Source organism: Phascolarctos cinereus, unplaced genomic scaffold, assembly GCF_003287225.1.
Source record: "Phascolarctos cinereus isolate Bilbo 61053 unplaced genomic scaffold, phaCin_HiC Scaffold_4;HRSCAF=312, whole genome shotgun sequence".
NCBI lineage: Eukaryota > Metazoa > Chordata > Mammalia > Diprotodontia > Phascolarctidae > Phascolarctos > Phascolarctos cinereus.
The window spans coordinates 12,381,035-12,403,943 of record NW_027555847.1 but is presented as its reverse complement, the minus strand read 5'-3'; the positions used below and the strand labels follow the sequence as shown (position 1 = coordinate 12,403,943).

At 38.6% G+C, this 22,909-nt stretch overlaps 1 protein-coding gene across 4 annotated transcripts in view; it reads right to left on the bottom strand.

Moving 5' to 3' along the window:
• The window catches only part of CACNA2D3 (calcium voltage-gated channel auxiliary subunit alpha2delta 3), a 1,023,339-nt gene that overhangs the window by 23,350 nt on the left and 977,080 nt on the right, over positions 1-22,909 (bottom strand). For all 4 annotated transcript variants that reach the window (XM_020970614.2, XM_020970616.2, XM_020970615.2 and 1 more), the window contains one exon: positions 13,201-13,312. In XM_020970614.2, the coding sequence (XP_020826273.1) occupies positions 13,201-13,312 (112 nt within the window). The remainder of the gene's footprint in view (positions 1-13,200; positions 13,313-22,909) is intronic.

Genomic DNA, 22,909 nt, shown 5'->3' with positions numbered 1-22,909 from the left:
CCTGGGTAATGCCATTTTAATACGGCTTCCTTGGAAAATGAAAGAATTCATTTGGCTCCAGAGAAGAGACCTGGCCTAGAATAAATTTCTAGGTTCAGCACAGAAGTGTAATAGACTTAAGATGGAATGGAAAACAGAAAATTCCAGATTCTCAGAATGGGAACTTTGGGAAGGAGTTCAGTGGACACCCCTCAGTCATTTCTTAGCTGGATCAGTTACTTAACCTGTCTCATCTATGAAATGGTCATAAGTGATGGCACCTACCTTATAGAACTGGTGTGATAATCAAATGAGATATGAGAGAAAACACACTTTACATACCTTTAAGTAACCTATACATTGGATCTATTATTAACATCATTACTAGTCCAGTCTATGGCTGAAAGGAATCCCCACTATGCCAATCAGACAATGGTCAGTAGAAAACAAAAGTTTCCATTTAGGGCTTCCTAACGTGGAGGCTGAAAACCCCTGAGGGGACCTATGGAAGAAGTGCAAGTGATCTGAAAAAACACTATGCGTGCCAAACATTATGCCAGGCAGCATGACAAAGGGCCTAGATCTAAGGCCACAAAGATCTGAGTTCAAAGCATGCTTAAGACACAGTATGATGCTTGTGTTAAAGTAAAGTAACATATGCTAACCCCTCTGAGCTTCCATTCCCTCCATAAAATGGAGATAATATTAACTACTTTCAAAGACTGTTGTGAAGATCACCTAGGGTATCTTTAAAATTCTTGGAAAAACTTAAATTGCTACATTTGGAGACAACATTGGGGGACTTGTCTGGCAATTTCAAATTTGCAGCACTAATTTAGCATCGTGCCCAACACATGTAAATATTCTTCTTCTTATTTCAATGGCACAGCTCTAATCCCTTCATCAATGCAGGAAGCCACTTGTGTTTTTTTCCACGGTATTAGAGAGCTGCCTGAGGCACTGAGAGGGGGACAGACCTGCTCTGGGTCACATAGCGGATGTCCAGCAAAGGACTTGAACTCAGCTCTTGCTGACTTTGAACTCCCTGGTTCGGGTTTGGTGTACATATAAATTTACAAAGATGAGCATTCCTCTCCAAACAATATACGATTGTCCGCTAGTGTTATTAAGCCTTGCACTGAAGCAGTTTCATAAAATCGATTAGCCTTTGCCACATGGTGTTTTCCATGATTAAATATTTTGCTATATAGTAATTCAGTTGTCTTTTAATCCTACTGACTTTTTCCTGCCTAACAGTGGGGTAGTATGTAGTTTTTTTGCTTAATTAACTTTGCTTGGAATAAATTTGAGGTTTTATCTGCAATGGAGGGAGCACTTAACCCAGCTGGCAGAGTGTTGAATATTGCTTCAAGAAGGCCTAGGTTCAAATACTGTCTTTGACATTTACTAACAGCTGTGAGACCCCAAGTTACCTAACTTCTGAAACTGAGTAACCTCCTCAGGAAAAGGCAGAGACAAGATTTACAACCCTTACCTCATACAGTACTTGTGAGGCTCAAATGAGTACATCTATAAAGGGTTTGGGAAGCTTGAATGTACTCTATAAATGCCGATAATTATTATCGCCATTTTGGTCTTTTTTTTTTTTGAACCAACCATGTATAGTATGACTCAAGGTGATATCTTCTTCAGTCTGGATAAACAAGACGTCTCAGACATGATCCTTGGGCTATTTTTCAAACATAGGTAAATGCTTGTGTGCTTAATAGGAACACAAATTCATTTAAGTCATTCCTGAATTCCTTGTAATTTGGGGTCATCATACATCTTCCAAATCAATGGCTAATCTATTAATGGCCCAGCCACGAACATATGGGGTCCAGGAATTTCTTTGACTTTTTTTTTCTTTCTGAAGTTCCCCCAAAAGTCTGGAGGAGCCTGTGCACTCGAGGAAAGAACCTTGCCTACCATCTCTATATCCAGATGCTTCCCTTCAGGTTTCCTGCTAAATTACAAATAGATTTCTCTTATCAGGCAAATAAAGGAGCAGTAGACCTGAGGGTTCCATCAATGGCTGCATAGTGTTTTCCTGCAGAGCTGTGATTCTTAAACTATTATATGGCATGGATCCTTCTGGAAGTCTGGGGAAGCCTATGGTTGTCTTCTCCAAAGAACATATCTAAATGAATAAAATAAAATACATAGGATTACAACCTCTATCTTTTCCAGAGAACAGAAAAGGAAGGAATGGGCAGGTGGGGGTGGGGGAGGAGAGAACGCAAAGAAGGAAATTTAGGTTCAATATCAAGAAGGAAAAATAAAAAAACAACTCCCTACTCATTAGGTCTGCCTAAACACTGAGTGGTCTGCTGGAGAGGTGTTTGCTTCCCCTTCTAGGAAGGTCCTCAAGCAGAGACTAGACATGCATTCATCAGGTGTGTTCTAGGGAGGGTTACTCTGCTGAGTGGATTAGATGCAATGCCTGCTAAGTTTTCTGCAATTTTGTCATTCTACAGTTCTCTCCCCTTTGAACAAACTCTATACCTCTTCAGTTTAGTCTGAAGCACACACACATTCACGAGTACAGGGAGAAAATGTTTTCATTTGTCAAAATCAGGTCAGATCACACCCAATTTAAATTGAGGGTGTTGCCAAGTCCCAGCTTTTCTACCTACCTCTATGTTGTCTTAGACAAGTCCTATCTCTGACATGAGCTTCAGTTTCGTTATCTACAAAATGAAAGGGAGGGGCCAGGAGACTTTTAAGGTCCTTTGTAACATTGAATCTACTATCCTATGATTTGTACATTGGGAAAATTCTTACACCCTACAGGGTGGTCACAAAGAAAGCACTTTGTAAACCGTTAAGTACTGGTGCAAAGGCTCCTAACCTTTTTGATGTCATGGACCCCTTTGGAACTCTGGTTAAGCCTAAATAACTTTTTTTTTCTAAATAACATTTTAAGAGCAGAAAATAAATGTAAAAGATTACAAAGGAAGCCAGTTGTATTGAAATACGGTTATAAATTTTTTTTTTAAGTTCATGAAAGCCAGATTAAGAACCTAGGATTAAATGGATTATTATCAGGGTAAAAGGAATAAAAATAATTCTGTTCCCTAAATTAGACCTTCCAGAAAAATTAAATATAGCCAGCATATGGTGACCTATTGTTTAGGCTAGCTTTAGGTGCTGAATTGTCAGTGCTAAAAAGGCAGGGCTGGTATGACCAGGAGTTAAAGAAATCCCTAGGTTTGGGAGTAGGTATTTTTCATTCGGGGTAGGGGCAGGGACATGGGGCAAGTTGTCACTGTGAATAGAAACCTGTACCATAGCCCTGGAATTTATTTGTGGAAAGTGCCACTTCATTTCATAAAATAATGGGATCAGAATGTCTAGATTCAGGCTCTCTTAATGCTGCTCTGATCACACAGTCTTGCATCTGTCCTTTGGCATGGAGAATCCCCACTTAGAGGTAGAGTCATTCACTTGAATGGTGTCTGCTTGCATTTAACACCCTAACTAGTTTCCATCCCCCCCAAAAAAAAAAAAACCCAACACTTTCTATTCTTCTGCTCTTCTACTGATTAATGCTTTTGGTTGAGTTCCCCCAAGTAAATGGCTCTAGGGGTGTGGCACAGGAGCGCTAAACCAGACACAGGCCTGGTGGTCGGCTAGGCTAATTCATAAGAGGCTCTCAATAGAGAGATGGATATGAAGGAGAAGAAAAATTCTAAGTCACAAAAAGGAATTGAGCACTAAGAAAGGAATTTCCTTCTCAACCATACAAAATGTCCTTTGAAGAAGTGGGCTGTGGCCAGAGTTTTTATGTCTATATTAAATGTACAATATTTCATGTAGCATTTTGCCTTTGATCCTTGAAGTTTCTTTAATACATCAGAAGGATTTTAAAAAATATCCAACCTATATGTAAATGCTTTCCAACCTAAACAAATGGAGGGAGAGTCAGAGAGTTCATAAACACACATCTACAGGACTTTGGCAACAGCCTAAGCCAGCTCAGGTGCAGTATTGAGGCAAGAGAAGTGAAAAATAATTGAGGCCACTCTCTGTGAGTGGAGAGGTTGGAGACATGGACTCTGTAGTCATCAGGATGGGGAAAAAACAAGGCTCAGAAATGTGCTTCTCTTGGATAAATAGTGTGGATACCTTTCCGCACTCCTCAATTCGACACGCAAATAAACATTTTCTAAAAATACTGTCAGGGCCTGGTGCCCTCTTCCCCTACAGCATGAAAGAGAAGACACCCACTCCTTGGATTGCCCAGCCCAGTGTAAATTCATTTTAATTCTCATCTCCCACGCGAAAGAAAGAAAGAAAGAAAGAAAGAAAGAAAGAAAGAAAGAAAGAAACAACAACAACAACGTATAAATGGGAAATTGTTTGTGAGACTAATTCAGGTCAGGTAGAGACCTGTCTAATGAGGCTTCCCGGGTTACCTTACCCTCTCATTTTGTATCATGGGGCCAGTAAGTGAAAACAGTAATTTGCAACATTTCCTGCACAAAACCTTTCCAACTACTGCTTATCAAAGGGAAGAGACACTATCACCTCCCTGGCTTCCCATTTTGGCTGGATCATCAAGGCTGTAATCATCATTGCTTAGGGAAACAGGAAAAAAAATGGCTTTTCCTTGGAGTGGCAGGAAGAGCATTAAGTTGATGTTAAAGTCAGGTTCTTCTTGATGTGCACCAGAAAAATCAGATCCATGGGGTGGCGTGGCATGGCGTGGCATGACGTGGTATGGCATCCCTAGGGGCACTAGCCAAGGTGTTTTTCCTAGCAATCTTGAGGTCTTTGCACTCCATTTGTCTTCTTATGGCTTTATGCCAATATTTGAGAACAAAATATCATAGAGTTAGCAGAATGTATACCTTTTTATATGCCTATTCCCTTCTAAGCACCCACATATACATATGAACTTGTCATTCAGTTTATGAGTTGCCACAGAGCTGGGATTCTTGAGACACACACATACACACAACACACACACACACACACACACGTGTGTGTATACATAATGCATATGTGAATATATACACATACAAATACATATGTACATACATATATACACATACATATATGTATATATGTGTGGTATATCTATATCTATTTATATCTATCTTTATATATGTAGTCATTGACCCATCTGGCAGTTTGATAACATCTATGAACATCTGAGAATCTTGTTTTTAAATGCATAAAATAAAATACATAGGAATATACAAAGGAAACCAATTATATTGAATTATAGCAACTTTATCTATCTCTGCTACTCTCTCTCTCTCTCTGTCTCTCTCTCTGTCTCTCTCTCTCTATATATATATATTTATATAAAATATATAAATATATTTATATAAAATATATAAATAAATAAAATATTAAAAAATATATATTTTTTCTATCCCTATGTGTATTTCAATATATTTCTGTCTTTATTCATATTCACATCTATATCCATCTATAAAGTTCATGGACCCCTATTTAATAATTCTTGTTGTAGAGGTAAGAAAAGGTATACCCATGGTAGTAACATAAATTCCCATGAATGCTTCATCATTAAAATCTCCTGAAAAATTATTATGAAGAATCTTTCCAGCTATAAGGAGTTTTTGGGATCATCAATTGTGAGCTGGAAGGGACTTTAGGGGATGAATCCCACCTCCTTAATGTAAAGCTGAAGCTCCTGACACCTGGGAGCATAAGTCACTTGCCCAGTTTTAATTTGTTTAAAATTAGGGGTGGTGTGCATAAAGTCAGGTCATGCAAATGACAGCAGAGGATCTGATCAGGGACCAGATATAGATTTCGCCTGACCTACACCAAAGTATCTGCATTGTAAAGTACACAGGCAACAGAAACCACTCTGCTTTGGGTGATCCACAGTTATGCACTTTACCGCCCAACATGGCAAACTACTGGGATTGATCTATGCCAAGGAAAACCCATGGGAAAAACCAAGAAACTTAGGCATCATCTAACCAAGCAAGCATTTGTCTGCCTTTCATGTGGAAAGTTGATTTGTTCACAAGCAACACAAGCAATACATAAAACTAGCAAATGATTATTTCATAGGAAGCTGAATGGGGTATTGACTTCCCCAGCCTAAGTGAGATCAACATAGTGTTTTGGCAACACTTTCCAGAATAGGAAACATAAAATAATTTCAGTAAATCTTATATGTCTCCAAATTAAGTGGTCTAAAATTTGTTATATTTTGCCACCCAGAAATTAAATCGTACCCAATGTTAATATAGTCCTGCTGGCAAAATCTGGATGTGCTAAGCCAAGCCTGTAGAGATTCACAGATGTATGTGCATATTCCTAGAGCCAAATCACGAATTTACACTGCATCACTTACTCAAATAAGCCTACAAATGAAGTTCCACTAAATGCTACCTTTTCACAGAGATACATGCTAAGTAATGCCTCACCATTGGGCTCTTGTTTGAGTTTGGTTTCATGAGGCTAAGATTCATAGAATCATGGTATTCCTGACTTGGAAGGATCCTCAGTGGTCCACATCTGAAAGGGAATCTCATATGTGGCTTGTCTTCAAGACCTCCAGAGAGGAGAAAGTCACTGCCTCCTGAAGCAGCCCTTTCCACTTTGGGATAACTCTGTTAGGAATATTTTCCCAACACCAAGCTTAATTTTGCCTCTTTGCAACTTCCTATCCTTTGTTCCAAGTTCTGTCCTGTAGACCCAAGCAAAAGTTTAATCCCTTTTCCACGTCATAGCCCTTTCAATACCTGAAGATAGGTGTCAAACTTGTCATATCTACCCCCATCTATGTCTTTCTTCTCAAGGCTAAGCATCCATGCCTAAACAAACGAATGAATAGTTTCACCTCTTGGGTCAGAGCTATAGATGAACATATAGAGGGTAGTCAGTAAACCTGATCTCATGGGGGCCATCACTCATCAAGTCATAGCTAGAGGTGTGCTAAGGCCCAGCCATTTTAAAACAAATTTCTCTAAACTATATTTGGACTTGTGGTCTTCGGATCACATGTCACACAAAGCACAACCCCAACAGACTCTGGAAGTGTAGTTGATCTGATGAGATAGCTAAGAAGGAAATTGCGACATTCCCTAGAAACACTGCATTCCTACATATACTAATTTGTAGGCCAGTTATACTAAATTATTCTGTTATTTAATCAACAAGTATTTAATAAGCCCCTACTGTGGCTAAGCACTGTGAAATGGCTATGTACACCCAGACACAGACACACATGTGCACGTGCATACCACACACACACAGCTTCCATCCTCAATCTACAGAGAAGGAACAGCATGTACATGCTGGCATGTAAATGTAGAGAATCCCTTACAGATGAAATTCATAACAATGAGTCTCGATGTAGCTCAGGGTTAGAAAACTTGTGTTCTGATGTTGTATCTCCAGCACCTGGAACAGTGCCTTGTAGAGGAAGAGAGGTAATACATGATTGATGACTGAGCTATTGAAAGAAGAGCAAATGGTTCTTCAAAGGGAACTGATACAACCATAGTCTTGGAAGAGTGTTAGAATTATCACCTCAACAAAAAGCTGGGCATGTGGTGCTGATAGGGATAACCTATGAGGGGCCTGTACATTCTGTTGCTACTCACACAATGGAAATAGAATGTGAGCAAAGCATATTGGGTGAAAATTGTGACGGAAATGTATGGGAAGACATGGAAGGGGCCACACAGTATGCAAGGGCAGAGAGGGTCTGTGATCCGCTCCACTGGAGGGAGATCCCGTATCGATGAGTTTACAGTATCCAATCCAAGCATCCAAGTATAATGGGAGGTTATAGATAACACTACTACCCCAATATGCATTTGCCATCTGAGTGTGACATTTGACAGGAATTGGAAAAGCTAGTCCGGAACCGCCATTGAAAAGAGTACATCTATCTAAATTTGATTAACCGTGTTTGGAATGGCTCTCTCTAGGACTGAGATAGTTTCAGCTTCCCCAGGAACCTTTATGGCCTCCCCTTACAACAAGGAAGGGAAATGGAGATGGGGAGAAACTTACTGGAAAATATCAAAACATTTCATTTTTGAAAATATCCAATTTTGTTAACTTGTTGACAGTCACAAATGCCCAGAAAATCTGGGTTGAGTTGTTTTCGATTGCTGTTTGAATAACAGATTAATTTAATAATCATTGGGATATTGAATGACAAAAATTATTGGTTGGATTAGCCAAACCACCAACCCTAATGACATTCTTATGTTAATTCTTATTTTCTTTTAGGCTCCCGCTTTCTTAATAAACCCTATATTTTCAAAAATCATTTTTAAACATTGCAAATTATCCCTATACAGTATAGCATATGCGCCTAGGCTACAGACAGAAAGCTATGTACTCTTCAAGCAGAGGGATTTGCAAGTTTCCGCTGAGGGCCATTGAGTCACCCATGCAATAGAGTTTCCATCTCCAAGGAGCCAAAGATAATGAAAGGAAGACTTTGAAGGCAGAGACAGAAGCAGCAGGACTTCAAAGGACTTTGGCAACCAAAGAGGTCTTTACTGTCCAGTATAAGACTACCTTCAATGGTTTCCTGGACTGGAACGAAATATTTAGACATTAGAGTAGTTTGAAATCCTATAAGTGATGGGCATATTGCTAATGACAGTCCAAGAGTAAATTGTAGCATGTTCCCATGGGAATCCTTCAACAGTTCTTGGAGCTTTTCGCATCTCGGTTTTGCCATTGCTTGTGGAGAAAAATTAATGGGTGCCTTGAGATCAGTTTGCAATGTACAGAGAACGTTTTTTTGTTCCATTGTGGGACTCTGGATGTTTTTTCTATGAAAAAGATCTTAGTGCATAATTTCTGAAATACTATAATTTTCACCAAACTCAGTTTCCAAGTCACTGAAGGCTTATGTTATTTTTGAATACTCTTGCCTCTGACCTGAAGTTACCTAAAAAAGCTCATGGAAATCTGCAATTGTCTCTGAGATAATGTCCCATTAAATCTCATTATTTCCAGAGAAAGGGAGAAATCTTCCTGGACCAATAAGATGTCAACAACATGCCTAGGTTTGGCGTTCTGGTCTCCATCAGACTTTTCAGTCATAGCGGTAAAACAATATTGGTTCTGATTTGGGGTAATTGAAAAGGAAAGAATACCATAATAAAATAATATTATTTTTATACTTAACATAGCGTATTTATTCCAACATAGAAAAGCTCTTAAATTATGTAAAACTATATGGTTGCAACTTGCCTTGGAAACTGTTAGATGTTATTACTCCTATTTTCTAAGCTGAAAATGGTAAGTCATCTACCAGAAGGCAGGGTGAGGATCCCAGAATCTCAGAATTTCAGAGACAGAAGGAGCCTCTGAAGTCATCTGGTCCAGCCTATATCTGAACAAGAAATCTTTACACAATATCCCTGACAAGTGGTCATTCAGTCATTGCTTGGAAACTTTGAATAATTTGAGGAGACTTGCTCCCTCTCAAATCAGTCTTACACATTGAGATAGTTCTAATTCTTAATTTGTTTGCCTTATGTTGAACTGGTCTGCATCTCTGTAAGATCTACCCGATGCTCAATATTCTTCCCTCAGGGATAAGACTACAAATCTGAGCCCTTTTCTATCATACTTCCTCCCATGGCCTCCAGGCTAAACATTTCCATTTCCTTCAATTTGTCTTTGTATGACATAACTGCTCATACCCTCACCATCTAAACGCTAAATGCTAGTTATTATCCCAATTTTCTCCCTTCAAATGAACTCTAGCTTATCCTTGTCTTTCCTAAAATGTGGCTCCCAGACTGGAACACAGTATTTCAGAGGTGATCTGAGCAGAGTGGAGCACTAGTGGAGTACCTGATTCTAGACACCACCTCTCAACAAAAGACAAGGTAGACTTCATTGGGCCAAGATAGTAGTAGGGTTTTTTTTTCTTTTATAGAAAGCACTTAAATGCTGGTTGTACTGAGTTGACTAAATACTGCAATGTCACACAATTAATTAATTTGGAATTTGTAGTTCACTAACCTCCTCAGATCTTTTTCACATGAATTATGGCTGTCTGGCCAAACATTGCCCAGGGACCTAAAATAAATGTATGCCTGAGACACAGCATAGACCTGCTCTCCTGGCCTATATCTTTTCCTTGTGATGTTAATTTTTTTGAACCAAATGTATTTCTAGACACTATAGTTAAAATGCCCACTTTCACTATCATTTGTATTTTTCACATGCTATAAGATCTAGCCACTCAAGGAGATCATGAAAACTGGAAAATTGTAGTAGACTGTAAGCTGCCTGAGGGCAGGGCCCGTTTTTTTTTTCATTTTTGTTTTTCTATCTACAACAGCTAGCACAGTACCTAGTACAAAGAAATCCCTTAGGAACTCAAATACTCTAATGAGTCTGCAACCATATCCCTTTAGGATCTTCCTTCAGCAATAAAGATTGCTAGTTATCAATACTTGCCCATTCCATGAGATTCATATCCATATTCTCTCAAAAATTCACCACAGGAGGTCCACCATTAGAGACCTTCCTCATTTCATCCAATTTCTTTCCTCCAGTTCTTCTCCATAGCTCCTCATTGCCTTTGCAGAACATTCTGCTCATGCTTCTCCATGCCCTCTTTATGAAACTCATCTTTAATTCTTTGGGGGGAAGTGATGTTCCACTTGTCATTAAAATAAAAGAACTCTTAAAAAAAGTTAGTAATCAAAAGGTCAACTTTTGCATTTATAGGAAGCTTTGGCTCAGTAAACATGCTTTGGTGTATCCTGAAAATAATCCATCCCACTCTCCTCCCTTTTAATTCTGGACCCAATCCAATGTCCATCTGTAATGAATAATTCACATATTCATACTTTTGGATGAGATCTATGAGGTGTCCATCACATGCACGGTTGGAACTTGGGCATTAATCATCCACTTGTCTTTTCCTATGTGAATGGTCAGGCAGCACTACCGTGAGTGATTCCAGATCCCTTGCAGGAGACTGCAGTTGCTGGACACATTGGGATGGGTACAATCAGCATAATGCTATCCACCAACAGGGACATCTGTAGGCCCTCATCCTCCACAAGAAAACCCTTGTTCACTGGGACTCTGTACAAGACGTTTTTTATTGCATAGACACTTCATAAATGAGCACGAGTTGGATTTTAGCTAACCAATAGCATGTTGGTCAGATCAAATCGATTTAGAAATCAGAATTGCCACTTGGCCTAGGATGAAATGGTCATTTAGCAATGGCTCAGATTTTCAATCATTAGTCAATTGGGAGGAGAATTCTGTCTCAGAAACTCACAGTACTGAGGCATCCAGGAATAACAAGGCACATAGGCACCTAAGGAGCCCATGGCGGCTGACTCTTTCTTTCCATCTTTCTCTACTATGTATTCTGTAGAAGCAAGGTGATAGAAATCATCTCAGCTTGCTACTAAGTCGTGTCTCATTTGTAAAGGATGTTTTTAGGAGGTTACACAAGCTTTTCAAAGACATATCATACTTGCACAATAAGATGGTAGAAGCTTTCCTTATATTAGACTGGGATTAAATTCAATTCAGAAAAGTCTGCTTAAAAATTATTTAAATAAAAGCCCTTTTCAAACCTTAAATTACTTTATAAATTTAACATAATTTATTTTATTTTATATTACATATTTTTTATAAAATCATCATCATCATTATTGGCATTTATTGTATGGATGTAACATAATGTATTATTTATATTACAAATTGTTATACACTATGTTGCTATATTATGTATAGTTATTAGTTCATGTGATCTTCATGATGTCTCTGAGAGATAGGTACTATTATTATCCCATACAGATGAGGAAAGTGAGGCTCAGAGAGCTTGTGACTTGACCAGAGTCACACAGCTAGTATGTTTTTTGTTTGTTTGTTTTAGGAAATTGGGGTTAAGTGACTTGCCCAGGGTCACACAGCTAGTAAGTGTCAAGTGTTTGGTCTGAGGCTGCATTTGAACTCAGGTTGTCCTGACTTCATGGCTGGTGCTCCATCCACTGCGCCACCTAGCTGCCCCTGTTAGTATGTCTTGAGGCAGGATTTAAACTCAGGTCTTCCTGAGTCCAAGTTCAGTGCTCTATGTACTGTGTCATTCACTAGTGGCCTCCAGAGTCTGCAGACACTTGTCCAACCTCCACATTTTACAGATAAACAAACTAAAGGCCAAAGTGATTCAGTAAATTAACTGATGTCACACAGCTATGTAGGTCTGGGATCTGAACCCATGAACCCTGACTCCAAACTCAGCATTCTCTCCATTGCAGTCATAACTAAATTGAACAAGCCTTCATGAAGGAGCTATTCTGTGAGAGGTGAGAGGCAGAGTGCACAGTGGCCAGAGAGTCAGAGTTGGAGCCAGGAAGCGAGAGCGCAGATCAGGCTCTGCCTCTCATTTTTACTAGCTGTGTGAACATGGGCAGATCAGGCCTCCTTTCTGTGCTCCAGGCTGCCTTCGAAGACGATCAGTTACAGACAAGCTGAGGGTCTGCATCAGTGAGGGGTCTGCCATATTGGCATTCTCCTACAGTAAAGAAACCACAAGTTCGGCCCCACTCTACCCGTCCCCTCCTCAAACCCACTCCTGGGTCACAAGGCAATAGGAGCTCTGCTGGGCCCTGGGAATAAAAGCATAAAAGGAAAACGGGTCCACATCCTCAAAGAACGTCTATCCAACTCAAATTTTGCTTTTGGTTAATGGCCACATCTGCCCCTTAACATAAATTGCTCCCTTCTAAATCAGGGCTTCTTGGCCTTTTTCCATCATGCATCTTTTTGGCAGCAGTTTGCTGACGCCTGGACCCCTTCTCAGAATACTGTTCTTAAATCCACAAAATAAAATATAGAGTATTACAAAGGAACCATTTTAAAAAAATCATAAACTTCAGGATAAGACTCTGGTCTAAATCCTGACTCTGAAAGACAGCTGAAAAATCTTGAAATACCCATGTTATTGGAAAATTCTTCACTCACCCAATAACCCCACTTCTCCCCCCAAAAACCCTCGAGCTGTTTGAATAGTGTCTTCATGCATCCCAGCATAGAACAGTGTTGGGTTTTTTATGTCATCAAAATTTTAAGTGATTACTGTGACAAAAGGCTTCCCCCCAGGTCTAGTTCATATGCCTCCCAACATTGGACAGTGGACAGAGCTGCCAACCCCATCTAGAGCCTGGCATGAGAATATAATGCATGCCACTAATTCCCTCCAATGCTGAAAGGAGGGCTTACTTGGAGCAGTCTTCGCATACAATGTTGCCAGTTGTTTCCTTGATGGTTCGCTCTGAGACAAAGGCTGGATATTCTGTGTCACAGGGTTCCAGGGTTTGTTTCAATCTTTGGGCTATGGACGCAGGAAAAAAAAAATAACATAAGGATCCGAAAGAGATGACATGACTGACATCAGCAGCACATGGACATGGGGCCTTCCAATATTTACCATCCTGTGGTCTTCCCCAAAAGCACATGAGTCTTTGTTTTCATATTAATCAAGACCTTTGTCAAGCAACTCTGTAAACTGCTCTTCCATTGGGTGTCATATGGGCATTATCATATACTAAAACATGATAAGAGTTTCACTTCATCATGCAAATATTCGTTTCTCCAATTATAACCAGTCTTGTTCTTGTACAACATGTGCACACAGACACAATCACGTATAGATTACACATGATGTATTTATAGAGTGAGGGAGAGGTCGCTCTGCAGTTTCATGACTATTGTGTAAGGAAAATGATAGTGTCAGACCTTGAATAAGCAATTTATTTTTTCATGCCAGACACAAACCAACCCCACGTTATGCATTGGCCTGAATTATACATGCTTCTCTGTACATGAGTGGGATTAGCTAACTCTCCATGCTCATTCAATCCATGTTTGTGAACACCTACTGTGTGTAAAGCACTTATAACTGCCAATTCTCCCTTATGTTTACAAATTCATTCAGTTAGATCATATTCCCTATCATAATTTCCAATGAGATTCTAGACTGTTAAGGGGAGAAGCACTGGGAGGCAGAAAAGACAACTAGACTTTCAGTCTGAACTGGGTTGGAAACGTGGTTCTGACCATCACTCCCTGGGTGATGAGGGCAAGTCACTTATGCTGTCTGAGACACAGGTAATTATCAGGTGGCGCAGTCTACAGAGAGTCAACCTTGGAGTCCAGAAGAGTTAGTTCAAATCGTGCCTCTGACACATTGCTTTTAACACCTTGGACAATTTATCTGAAGTATCAGGGCCCCAGACAATTTTGAGGAACTATAAACTTCAGAGAAGTTATCTATCTTAATTGGTCCAGGGAAATTACGTACTAGGGTTCCTGTTACAAATGAAACTATACATCTGGGGCAAACCAAATGAATTTCTTTGTGATGCCTACTTCCATAGAACAGTTTGGAGGAAAGCTTTGCAAATATCTAGTATGAAGCAGATGTGAATGATTCTCATCTTTCTTATCACTGCCATCTTCTTCATCATGATTAGTCCATACTTTTTATTTCAGTGGTAGAGGGACCTTCTGGCATGGAAAATCCTTTTTTCTTTTTCTTTTTTTTTTTAAATGTAATCATCATTATTGATATTTTCTCCATCACTTTCTCTTTTTGATATTTATTTTTATTTTTTTTCTTCAGTTACATGTAAAAACAAGTTTAACATTCATTCTTTAAAACTTTGAGTTATAAATTCTCTCATTTCCTCCCTTCCTCCCCACCCCTCATTGAACAAGCAGTTTGATATAGATTATACATGTGTAGTCATGCAAAACATATCCATAATAGTCATGTTGTGAAAGAAAACAGACAAAAAAAACTAAAGAAAAATAAAGTAAAAGGAAAAAAAAGTGTGCTTCAATCTGTGTTCAGACACCAACAGTTCTTTCTCTTGGGATGGAGAGCATTTTTCATCCTAAGTCCTTCCGAGTTTTCTTGGATCATTACACAGCTTAAAATAGCTAAGTTATTCACAGCTGATCATCTTACAATGATGTTGTTACTTTGTACATACTATGTTTCAATATGTATCAGCTTCTGCAAGTCTTTCCAGGTTTTTCCCAGAGCATTCTGCTCATCATTTCTTACAGCAAAATAGTATTCCATCTTAATCACATATCATAATTTGTTCAGCCATTCCCCAATTGGTGGGCATCCCTTCAGCTTTTAATTCTTTGTCCTCAGAAATGAGCTGCTATAAATATTTTTGTGCATATAAGCCTTTTTTCCTTTTTTCTTTTAAATCTCTTTTAGGATAGAGACCTAGTAATGGTATTGCTGGGTCAAAGGGTATGCACGGTTTTATAGTCTTTTGGGAATAGTTCCAAATTGTTCTACATAATGGTTGAATCTGTGCACCAATACTGCATTAATGCATTAACTCAACCAACAATGCATTAATGTCTCATTTTTCCCACATCCCTCCAATATTTGTCATTTAACTTTTCTGTCCTCCTGTTAGCCAATCTAATCAGTAGTACCTCAGAATTATTTTAATTTGCATTTCTCCAATCCATCTTATTTTAGAGTATTTTCACATATGTCTGTAGATAGCTTCGATTACTTTACCTGAAAACTGACCATATCTTTTAAATATTCATCAATTGGAGAATGGCTTTTATTTTTTATATATTTGACTTAGTTCTCTATATTTCTGAGAAATAAGGACTTTGTCAGAGAAAAGTCTTTTTTTCCCACAGTTACTATTACTAACTGTATTTCCCTCCATTCTATTTCCCCATTTATTCTATTCTCTCTCCTTTTACCCTGTCCCTCTTCAAAAATGCTTTGCTTCTAACTACCCCCTCATCTAATCTGCCCTCCTTTGTATCACCCCCTCCTTCTCTTATCCCCTCCCCCTCCTACTGTCCTGTAGGATAAGATAGATTTCTATACCCAACTGAGTGTGTGTTATTCCCTTTTTGAGCCAATTTGGATGAGAGTAAAGTTCTCTCAGTTCCCCTCCTCTCTCACCTCTTCTCCTTCACTGTAAAAGCTTTTTCTTGCCTCTTTTATGGGAGATGATTTACCCTATTCTACCTCTTCCTTTCTCTTTCTCCCAGTGTATTCCTCTCTCACCCCTTAATTTTATTTTTTTTTACGTATCATCCCTTCATATTCAACTCACACTGTGCCCTCTATTTATACTCCTTCTAACTACACTAATAATGAGAAAGCATTTATGAGTTACAAATATCATCTTCCCAAGTAGGAATGTAAACAAACTATTAAACCTTTTTAAGTCCCTTATGATTTCCCTTTCCTGTTTACCTTTTTATGCTTCTCTTGAGTCTCTTATCCGAAAGTCAAATTTTCTATTCAGCTCTAGTCTTTTCATCAAGAATGCTTGAAAATCCTCTATTTTATTGGACATCTATTTTCCCCTGAAGGATTATACTCAGTTTTGCTGGGTAGGTGATTCTAGCTCCTTTGCCCTCTGGAATATCATTTTCCAAGCCCTCTGATCCTTTAATTTGGAAGCTGCTAAATCTTATGTTATTCTGACTGAGGCTCCACCATACTTGAACTGTTTCTTTTTGACTGCTTCCAATATTTTCTCTTTGAACTGGGAACTCTTGAATTTGGCTATAAGATTCCTCACAGTTTTCATTTTGGAATCTCTTTCAGGAGGTGATCAGTGGATTCTTTAAATTTCTACTTTATCCTCTGGTTCTAGAACATTGGGCAGGTTTCTTTGATAATTTCTTGAAAGATAATGTCTAGGCTATTTTTTTTTACTATGGCTTTCAGATTGTTCAATAATTTTTAAATTATCACTCCTGGATTTTTTTCCATGTCAGTTTTTTTTCCTCATTGAGCTATTTCATATTGTTTTACATTTTTTTCATTCTTTTGGCTTTGTTTCATTGTTTCACGATTTTTCATAAAGTCATTAGCTTCCACTTGCTTCATTCTAATTTTTAATCAATTATTTTCTTTAGTGAGTGTTTGGATCTCCTTTTCTATTTGGCCAATTCTGCTTTTTAAGGCATTCTACTCCTCATTTACTTTTTGCACCTCTTTCACCATTGGGTATAGTCTGCTTTTTAAGATGTTATTATCTTCAGTATTTTTTCTTGTGTATCTCCTTTACCAAGCTGTTGACTTGTTTTTCATGATTTTCTTGCATCACTCTCATTTTTCTTACTATTTTTTCCTCTACTTCTCTTACTTGATTTGCAAAATCCTCTTTGAGTCCTTGAAGGGCCTGAAATCGATTCATATTTTTCGTAGAGGGTTTGGATGTAGTAGCTTTGATTTTGTTGTCTTCTTCCGGGTGTGTATTTTGATCTTCCTTGTCACCATAGTAACTTTCTATAGTCAGAGGGTTTTTTTTTTTCCCCGTGCTTGTTTCCCCAGCCTATTATTTGACTTTAATCTGTTTATTAAAGTAGAGCTCTGCTTCCAGGGTGGAGGGCACACTGTCCCAAGCTTTGGAATTTTGTGCAGCTGTTTTCAGAGATATTTCTGGGGACCTGTAAGTTTTCAATGCTTTCAAGGTGGTATGATTCAAGGAGAGGTGTTTACTCCTGTCCTGGCCTGTACTCTGGTCTGTGAGCTACCACAAGTACTCTTTTCTGCCCTGGAACTGTGAGGAGGGTCCCTCCTCCACTATCACTGTAAGCTTTGCTGTGCTAGTGGTCCTTCTCACCCTGGAACTGCCACCCAGGACTGTGACCCAGATCCAAGTATGAACAAATCAACAGAGTTCTGCCTCAGAGCCAGTAAAAAGACCCCTGTAATACCCTGACCAGTTGTTCAACCCCCTTACCAACTATGGGCAGAGAGCTCTGGAAGCAGCCATGGCTGCTGCTGCTGCTGATTCTGTCACTCTGAAATCCTGCTCCTGGTTTCCCAGGGCTGGGGCTATGCTGGTACACCCTGTGCTGGACTGTGCTTCACTCTTACCCAGGTGCAATATCCCCTTCCTGCTGACCTTCTAAGTTGTCTTTGGAGTGTGTGGGCTGAGAGGTCTTGAAAGCTCCACTGCTGCCAGTGATTCAGTTTGCCCAGAGGCCTGCTCCTAGCTTGTTGGGGCCCGGTGTGCCCTGGCAGGACCTGCATTGAATTGCAGTCCTCTTTCTTATTCTGGTTCAACAGACCTTTCCTGTCAACTCTCCAAGTTGTCTTGGGCTGGGAATTTGTTTCACTCCATCTTTTTGTGTGTTTTGTTGCTCTAGAATTTGTTTAGAGTCATTTTTACAGGTATTTGGAGGGTTTTGTGGGAGAACTCAGGCAAGTCCCTGCCTTTACTTCACCATTTCAGAAAATCCTTTTTCTAAGACAGACATCTCCTTTTTAACACAGAGTCTTAAACTTACTAATGGCAAAAAGAAGTTAAGAGCTTTGACCAGGATCACATTCCTAATCTTCTAAATTCCCCACTACATCTACTCTGCCATATAATTTGTTTTCTTCACAATTGAATTTTAGTGATGCAAAGTGAGGTTATCAAACCAAGGGAACAATTTATACAATAAAAGAACATTATGAAAATGAACAATGATGAAAGACATAAGAACTCTGATCAGTGTAATGATTGATGATGATTTAGAGGATCAATGATGGAAAATGCTACACATCTCCTGACAGAGAGGTAATAGACTTAGCATGAAGAATGAGACATCCAATTTATAATCTATCATCTTAAAATATTAGATCTTTACTTTATGTTTTATTCTTAACACTGGAAAATTTCTTTGTCACCAGCATTCAATAAGAAAATGCAATTCAAAAGTGTAAAGTATGCATGGTGACCCAGCTTTGAGTTTTCTGCTCAACACTTGGGATCTCCTCCCACATCCCAAAGTAGTTCTTAAATTGAACCTTCATATACAAAAGAAGCCAAAGACAACATTAGAACAGTTAAAACAAGATAGCATGCTGTTGCTTTAAGCCTCCAATATGGTACTGCTGGCATGGTTTGCTAAAACTCTTAGAGAACATTATTGGAGAGTCAAATTGAGAAAGTATTTGGAAAGCTAGATAGTGGCATGAATTATGAACAGGATTAAGATGATATCTCCATTACTTTTGCCCAGGGTTTTCCTGCCTTGTCATTATGATGGATAAAATATTTTAAAGAAAGCCGACCAGAGCAAAATTTATTGCATGAAATTTAAATATGCACATATATGTAAGTTTCATACACATACACACATGTGCGTGTGTCACTGAGTGAGAGAAGAATTGTTATTGAGCAAAGCGTAAAATGGGGAGACATACACTTCACCAAAGGCATTGGTAGATATCCAGTGCAGAGGTTAAATGGGAGAACTCCATGCAGGTGGTGACTACTCCTGGTTATGGCTGGCATTGTGCTGAGTCGGCTTGCTGCCACTTAGTGGGTAAAGAATTCACATTATTACAAGTCATCGGATGGTTGTCACACGGAGTTAGTCCATCAGTATATACATACATGTGTGTGTGGTGTGTGTGTAAATACACCATAATACATGGTATGAAGTGATTATCATCTGAAAATGGAATAAATATATCATTAAATTCACATAACACTGGAAAAAGAGATGGGCTAGTCATGAAAAGAAAGAGAGTGGGAAGCATAATATTTTTGCATTCAAAGGGCAAATGCACCTTTAGTGTCCCTTCTTTGGGGCCAAGCTTGGTTATTATAACTTCACAATAGTAATTTTAAGTTATTTTGTTGTTATATAACTTCCTCTCCTTTCTTGCAAGGGGTAGGGAAAATATGGGTGTGGAAGATTCCTGGTAATTCCAAATAACATTGAGTAGTTTTGCTGAACTCATTTTTCTCCTCTTTTTACCATTTATTTTAAAGAGTAACTCTCTCAAAAGGTTATGGAGAAGGGATCCATTGTGAAATATAAGTGTAAATATAAAAACATCATCAATATTTTTAAATTTAAAAAAATGAAACAACTAATGAAATGAAGAGTCTACCCTCTAACTCTTCAGGGAATCTTCTGCTGAGAATGCATAGAAAAGAATTCTGCTCAGTGACATCAGGAAACTGGGTGGGATCATTCCCATGTTGGAAATGTTCACATGGTGGAAAAAAAGGGGAAAAAAAAGATGGAATACTGAGATAAATGTTTGAGGTACTTAATCAAGATGCTTTGATGGGAATTATTTGAGCTAGTTAGAACAAAGGCTGTGTGGTGAAGCAGATATGGAGCTTCCATCAGAATCTGGAAGAAATATGTTCCATTCTTGACTCATGGATACTAGATGAGCGATTCTGAGCAAGTCACTTAAACTCTGAGTGCTGTAAACAGCACCTCATGACAATATGTAGCAGGGAAGGTTCCAATTTTCACTTACACAAGGGACTTTCCTCACTAGGAAGCTTCATACACTGAAGCAACCACTAAATGTTTCCCCAAAAAATGAGTAAATAAAATTAGAAAGGCTGTACTTTCCATTATTTTTTCTACTGATTGGACCCAATGTGCAATCTTTGACAAGTTGACCACATCATAATTATGACATTTTTCACCAATCACGATGCGATTCCTTGTCTCCACTCATCATTTTCTACTAATCAGGGAAGTGGAAAAAGAAAAGCAACCTCATAAATAGGTTTCATTCTAAATGAAAATAAGATCAAGTGTCCTTTGATTCCACTGGTGTTAATGGTATACTTCCTACTTCATTAAGAGAAGATTGTGAATCTCTAGCCCTGTTACATGTAGAGTTCAAACATGGAAGTAAACTTAGATGGACAACATCAAGTCCCATGTGGTTACTAAAGACAAGCAATGGGAAGAGACCTGTCCAAGGTAACACAGGTAACAAGTAGCAGAAACACAATGTGAAATTAGATCTTTAGTATCCAGAGCCATGGTCCTATCTACCACATGCCTCTTTTCAGAAATCTGAGACTCTTTGGATACTCTAGGGTGGGGGGGGGTCTTCTTTCCATACTTATCCTCTGGATCAATGAAGGTGAATAGGAATATAAATATTTTTATGATTTTTAAAACCTGTAATAATGGAAATAGCATTTAAAAATAATCTTTTAATTGTTATAAATTGTCTTATTCTGCTGGGCCATAAGTGAATTTAAGAGCATACAGCATTTAAGGAATTATGTGATATGATTATACATTTCCTTTTTACATTTTAAATAATTATCCTGCAAAGAAAGTGCCATGATTATGAAAAAGTAGTCCACAGAGAGTTAACTGTGTCAGAAATGTTAACTTTCAATAGTCTTTAATGAAAGACTTCTTGGGATGAGAAGAATGAATACTAGAGGCATCAGAGACCCTTTTTTCTCCCCATGTAATCTTTAGCTTCTGCCAAAGGATCTAGGAGGAGTCAGTCTGGCCTAGGGCCACACTGAATAGGAAAAAGAACGAAGAAGAAAAATGAATGTAAAGTCTTACTTAGAATAAAAAAGATCAATGCAACTAGTTCAAAATGGAGGTGGCTTGATAACATCTTTTTATCCAAACATGGCCAAATTATTGGGAAGTTTAGTAAACTCTGTGCTCAGAAGGCATCAGTGTGATATAACAGGCAAAAAAAATAAAAATAAAAGCTTAATAAGGCCATTGACTTCCTTAATAGAAGCATAATATTGGAAAAGAGAATTATCTCATATAACTCTGTAAGAGGAAGGGTCCTTATAAAACATATTTTCCAATGTCATTTTTTTTCAGTAGAGTAGCTGAGGCAAAGAAAGTTGAAATGACTTGTCCAAAGTCACAGAGGTAATTTTTAAAGCACTTAAGTGCCTACTGTGTGCACAGTAGGTTAAATTATTTGTATATACAACTTATACTCCACCATCATTCCTCGTTCATTGACTGGGTGGAGGGTGTATCCATTTGTATGTTAGAAATTATTTGTCAACAGTAAGATAGCTAAGAAGTGTTTGAGTTCAGCTTTTAACCTGTCTTCCTGACTCTAAGCCCAGGAACTTTATCTACTCTGATAGCTAGCTGCCTCTATTAAACACAGCTAGGATTCAAACTCAGGACCTTTGACTCCAAGCCCAGTACTGTCTCTCCTGTGCTACATTATCAGTCCTTCTATTCCCTCTCCCCAGTTCAGATTACATCTTAAGAAATCTATACTGGTCTAAGTATCATCTCTTCCTGGATCCCTGCCTTGTCATGGCAGAGGGGTTTGTGTAGCTCCACAAAACTGTGAGTTGCACTGTTCAGGGTTGCCCAAGATAGACAAGTCATAGTGGAGAATTCTGACAAAAAGAGGAAATGGCAAACCACTCCAGTATCATTGCTAAAAAAAACCCTACTGACAGTATCAAAATGGTAAAAGATAGGACACCAAATGATGAACCTCTCAGGTCTGAAGGTGTCTGACACGTTACCGGGGAAGAACAGAAGACAGTTACAAGTAGCTCTAGGAAGAATGAAGTGAATGGGCCAAAGCTGAATGGAAGCTCAGTGATGGATATGTAGGGTAACAAGAGGAAATTCCAATGAGGCAAAGATCAATATTGCACAGGAACCTGGAATCAAGATCTATGAACCAAGGTAAGCTGGATGTGGTGAAACAGGAGATGGAAAGATTTAACATTGATAATCCTGAGTGTCAGTGAACTGAAATGGACAATAAAGGGTGAATTTAATTCAAATGATCACTACATATGCTATTGTGGACAAGAATCCCTTAGAAGAATGGAGTAGTCCTCACAGTCAATAAAAAGGGTGAGATAGGCAGCACTGGCCCATAATCTTATTGTAGGGGATTGAATGTTAAAGTACGGGGAAAAAGAGAATTAAAATAACAGGAAAGTTTGACTTTGGAGTACCAAATGAAGCAGGGTTTTATCAAGATAGCTCCCTAGTCATTGCAAACACTCTTGTTCAAAAGCCCAAAAGGTGACTCTGTGGATGGGCATCTCCAGATATTCAGTGCCAAAATCAGGCTGATTATATACATTGAAGCCAAAAATGAAGAAGCCCCAGACAGTCAGTTAAAACAAGGCTTAGAGCT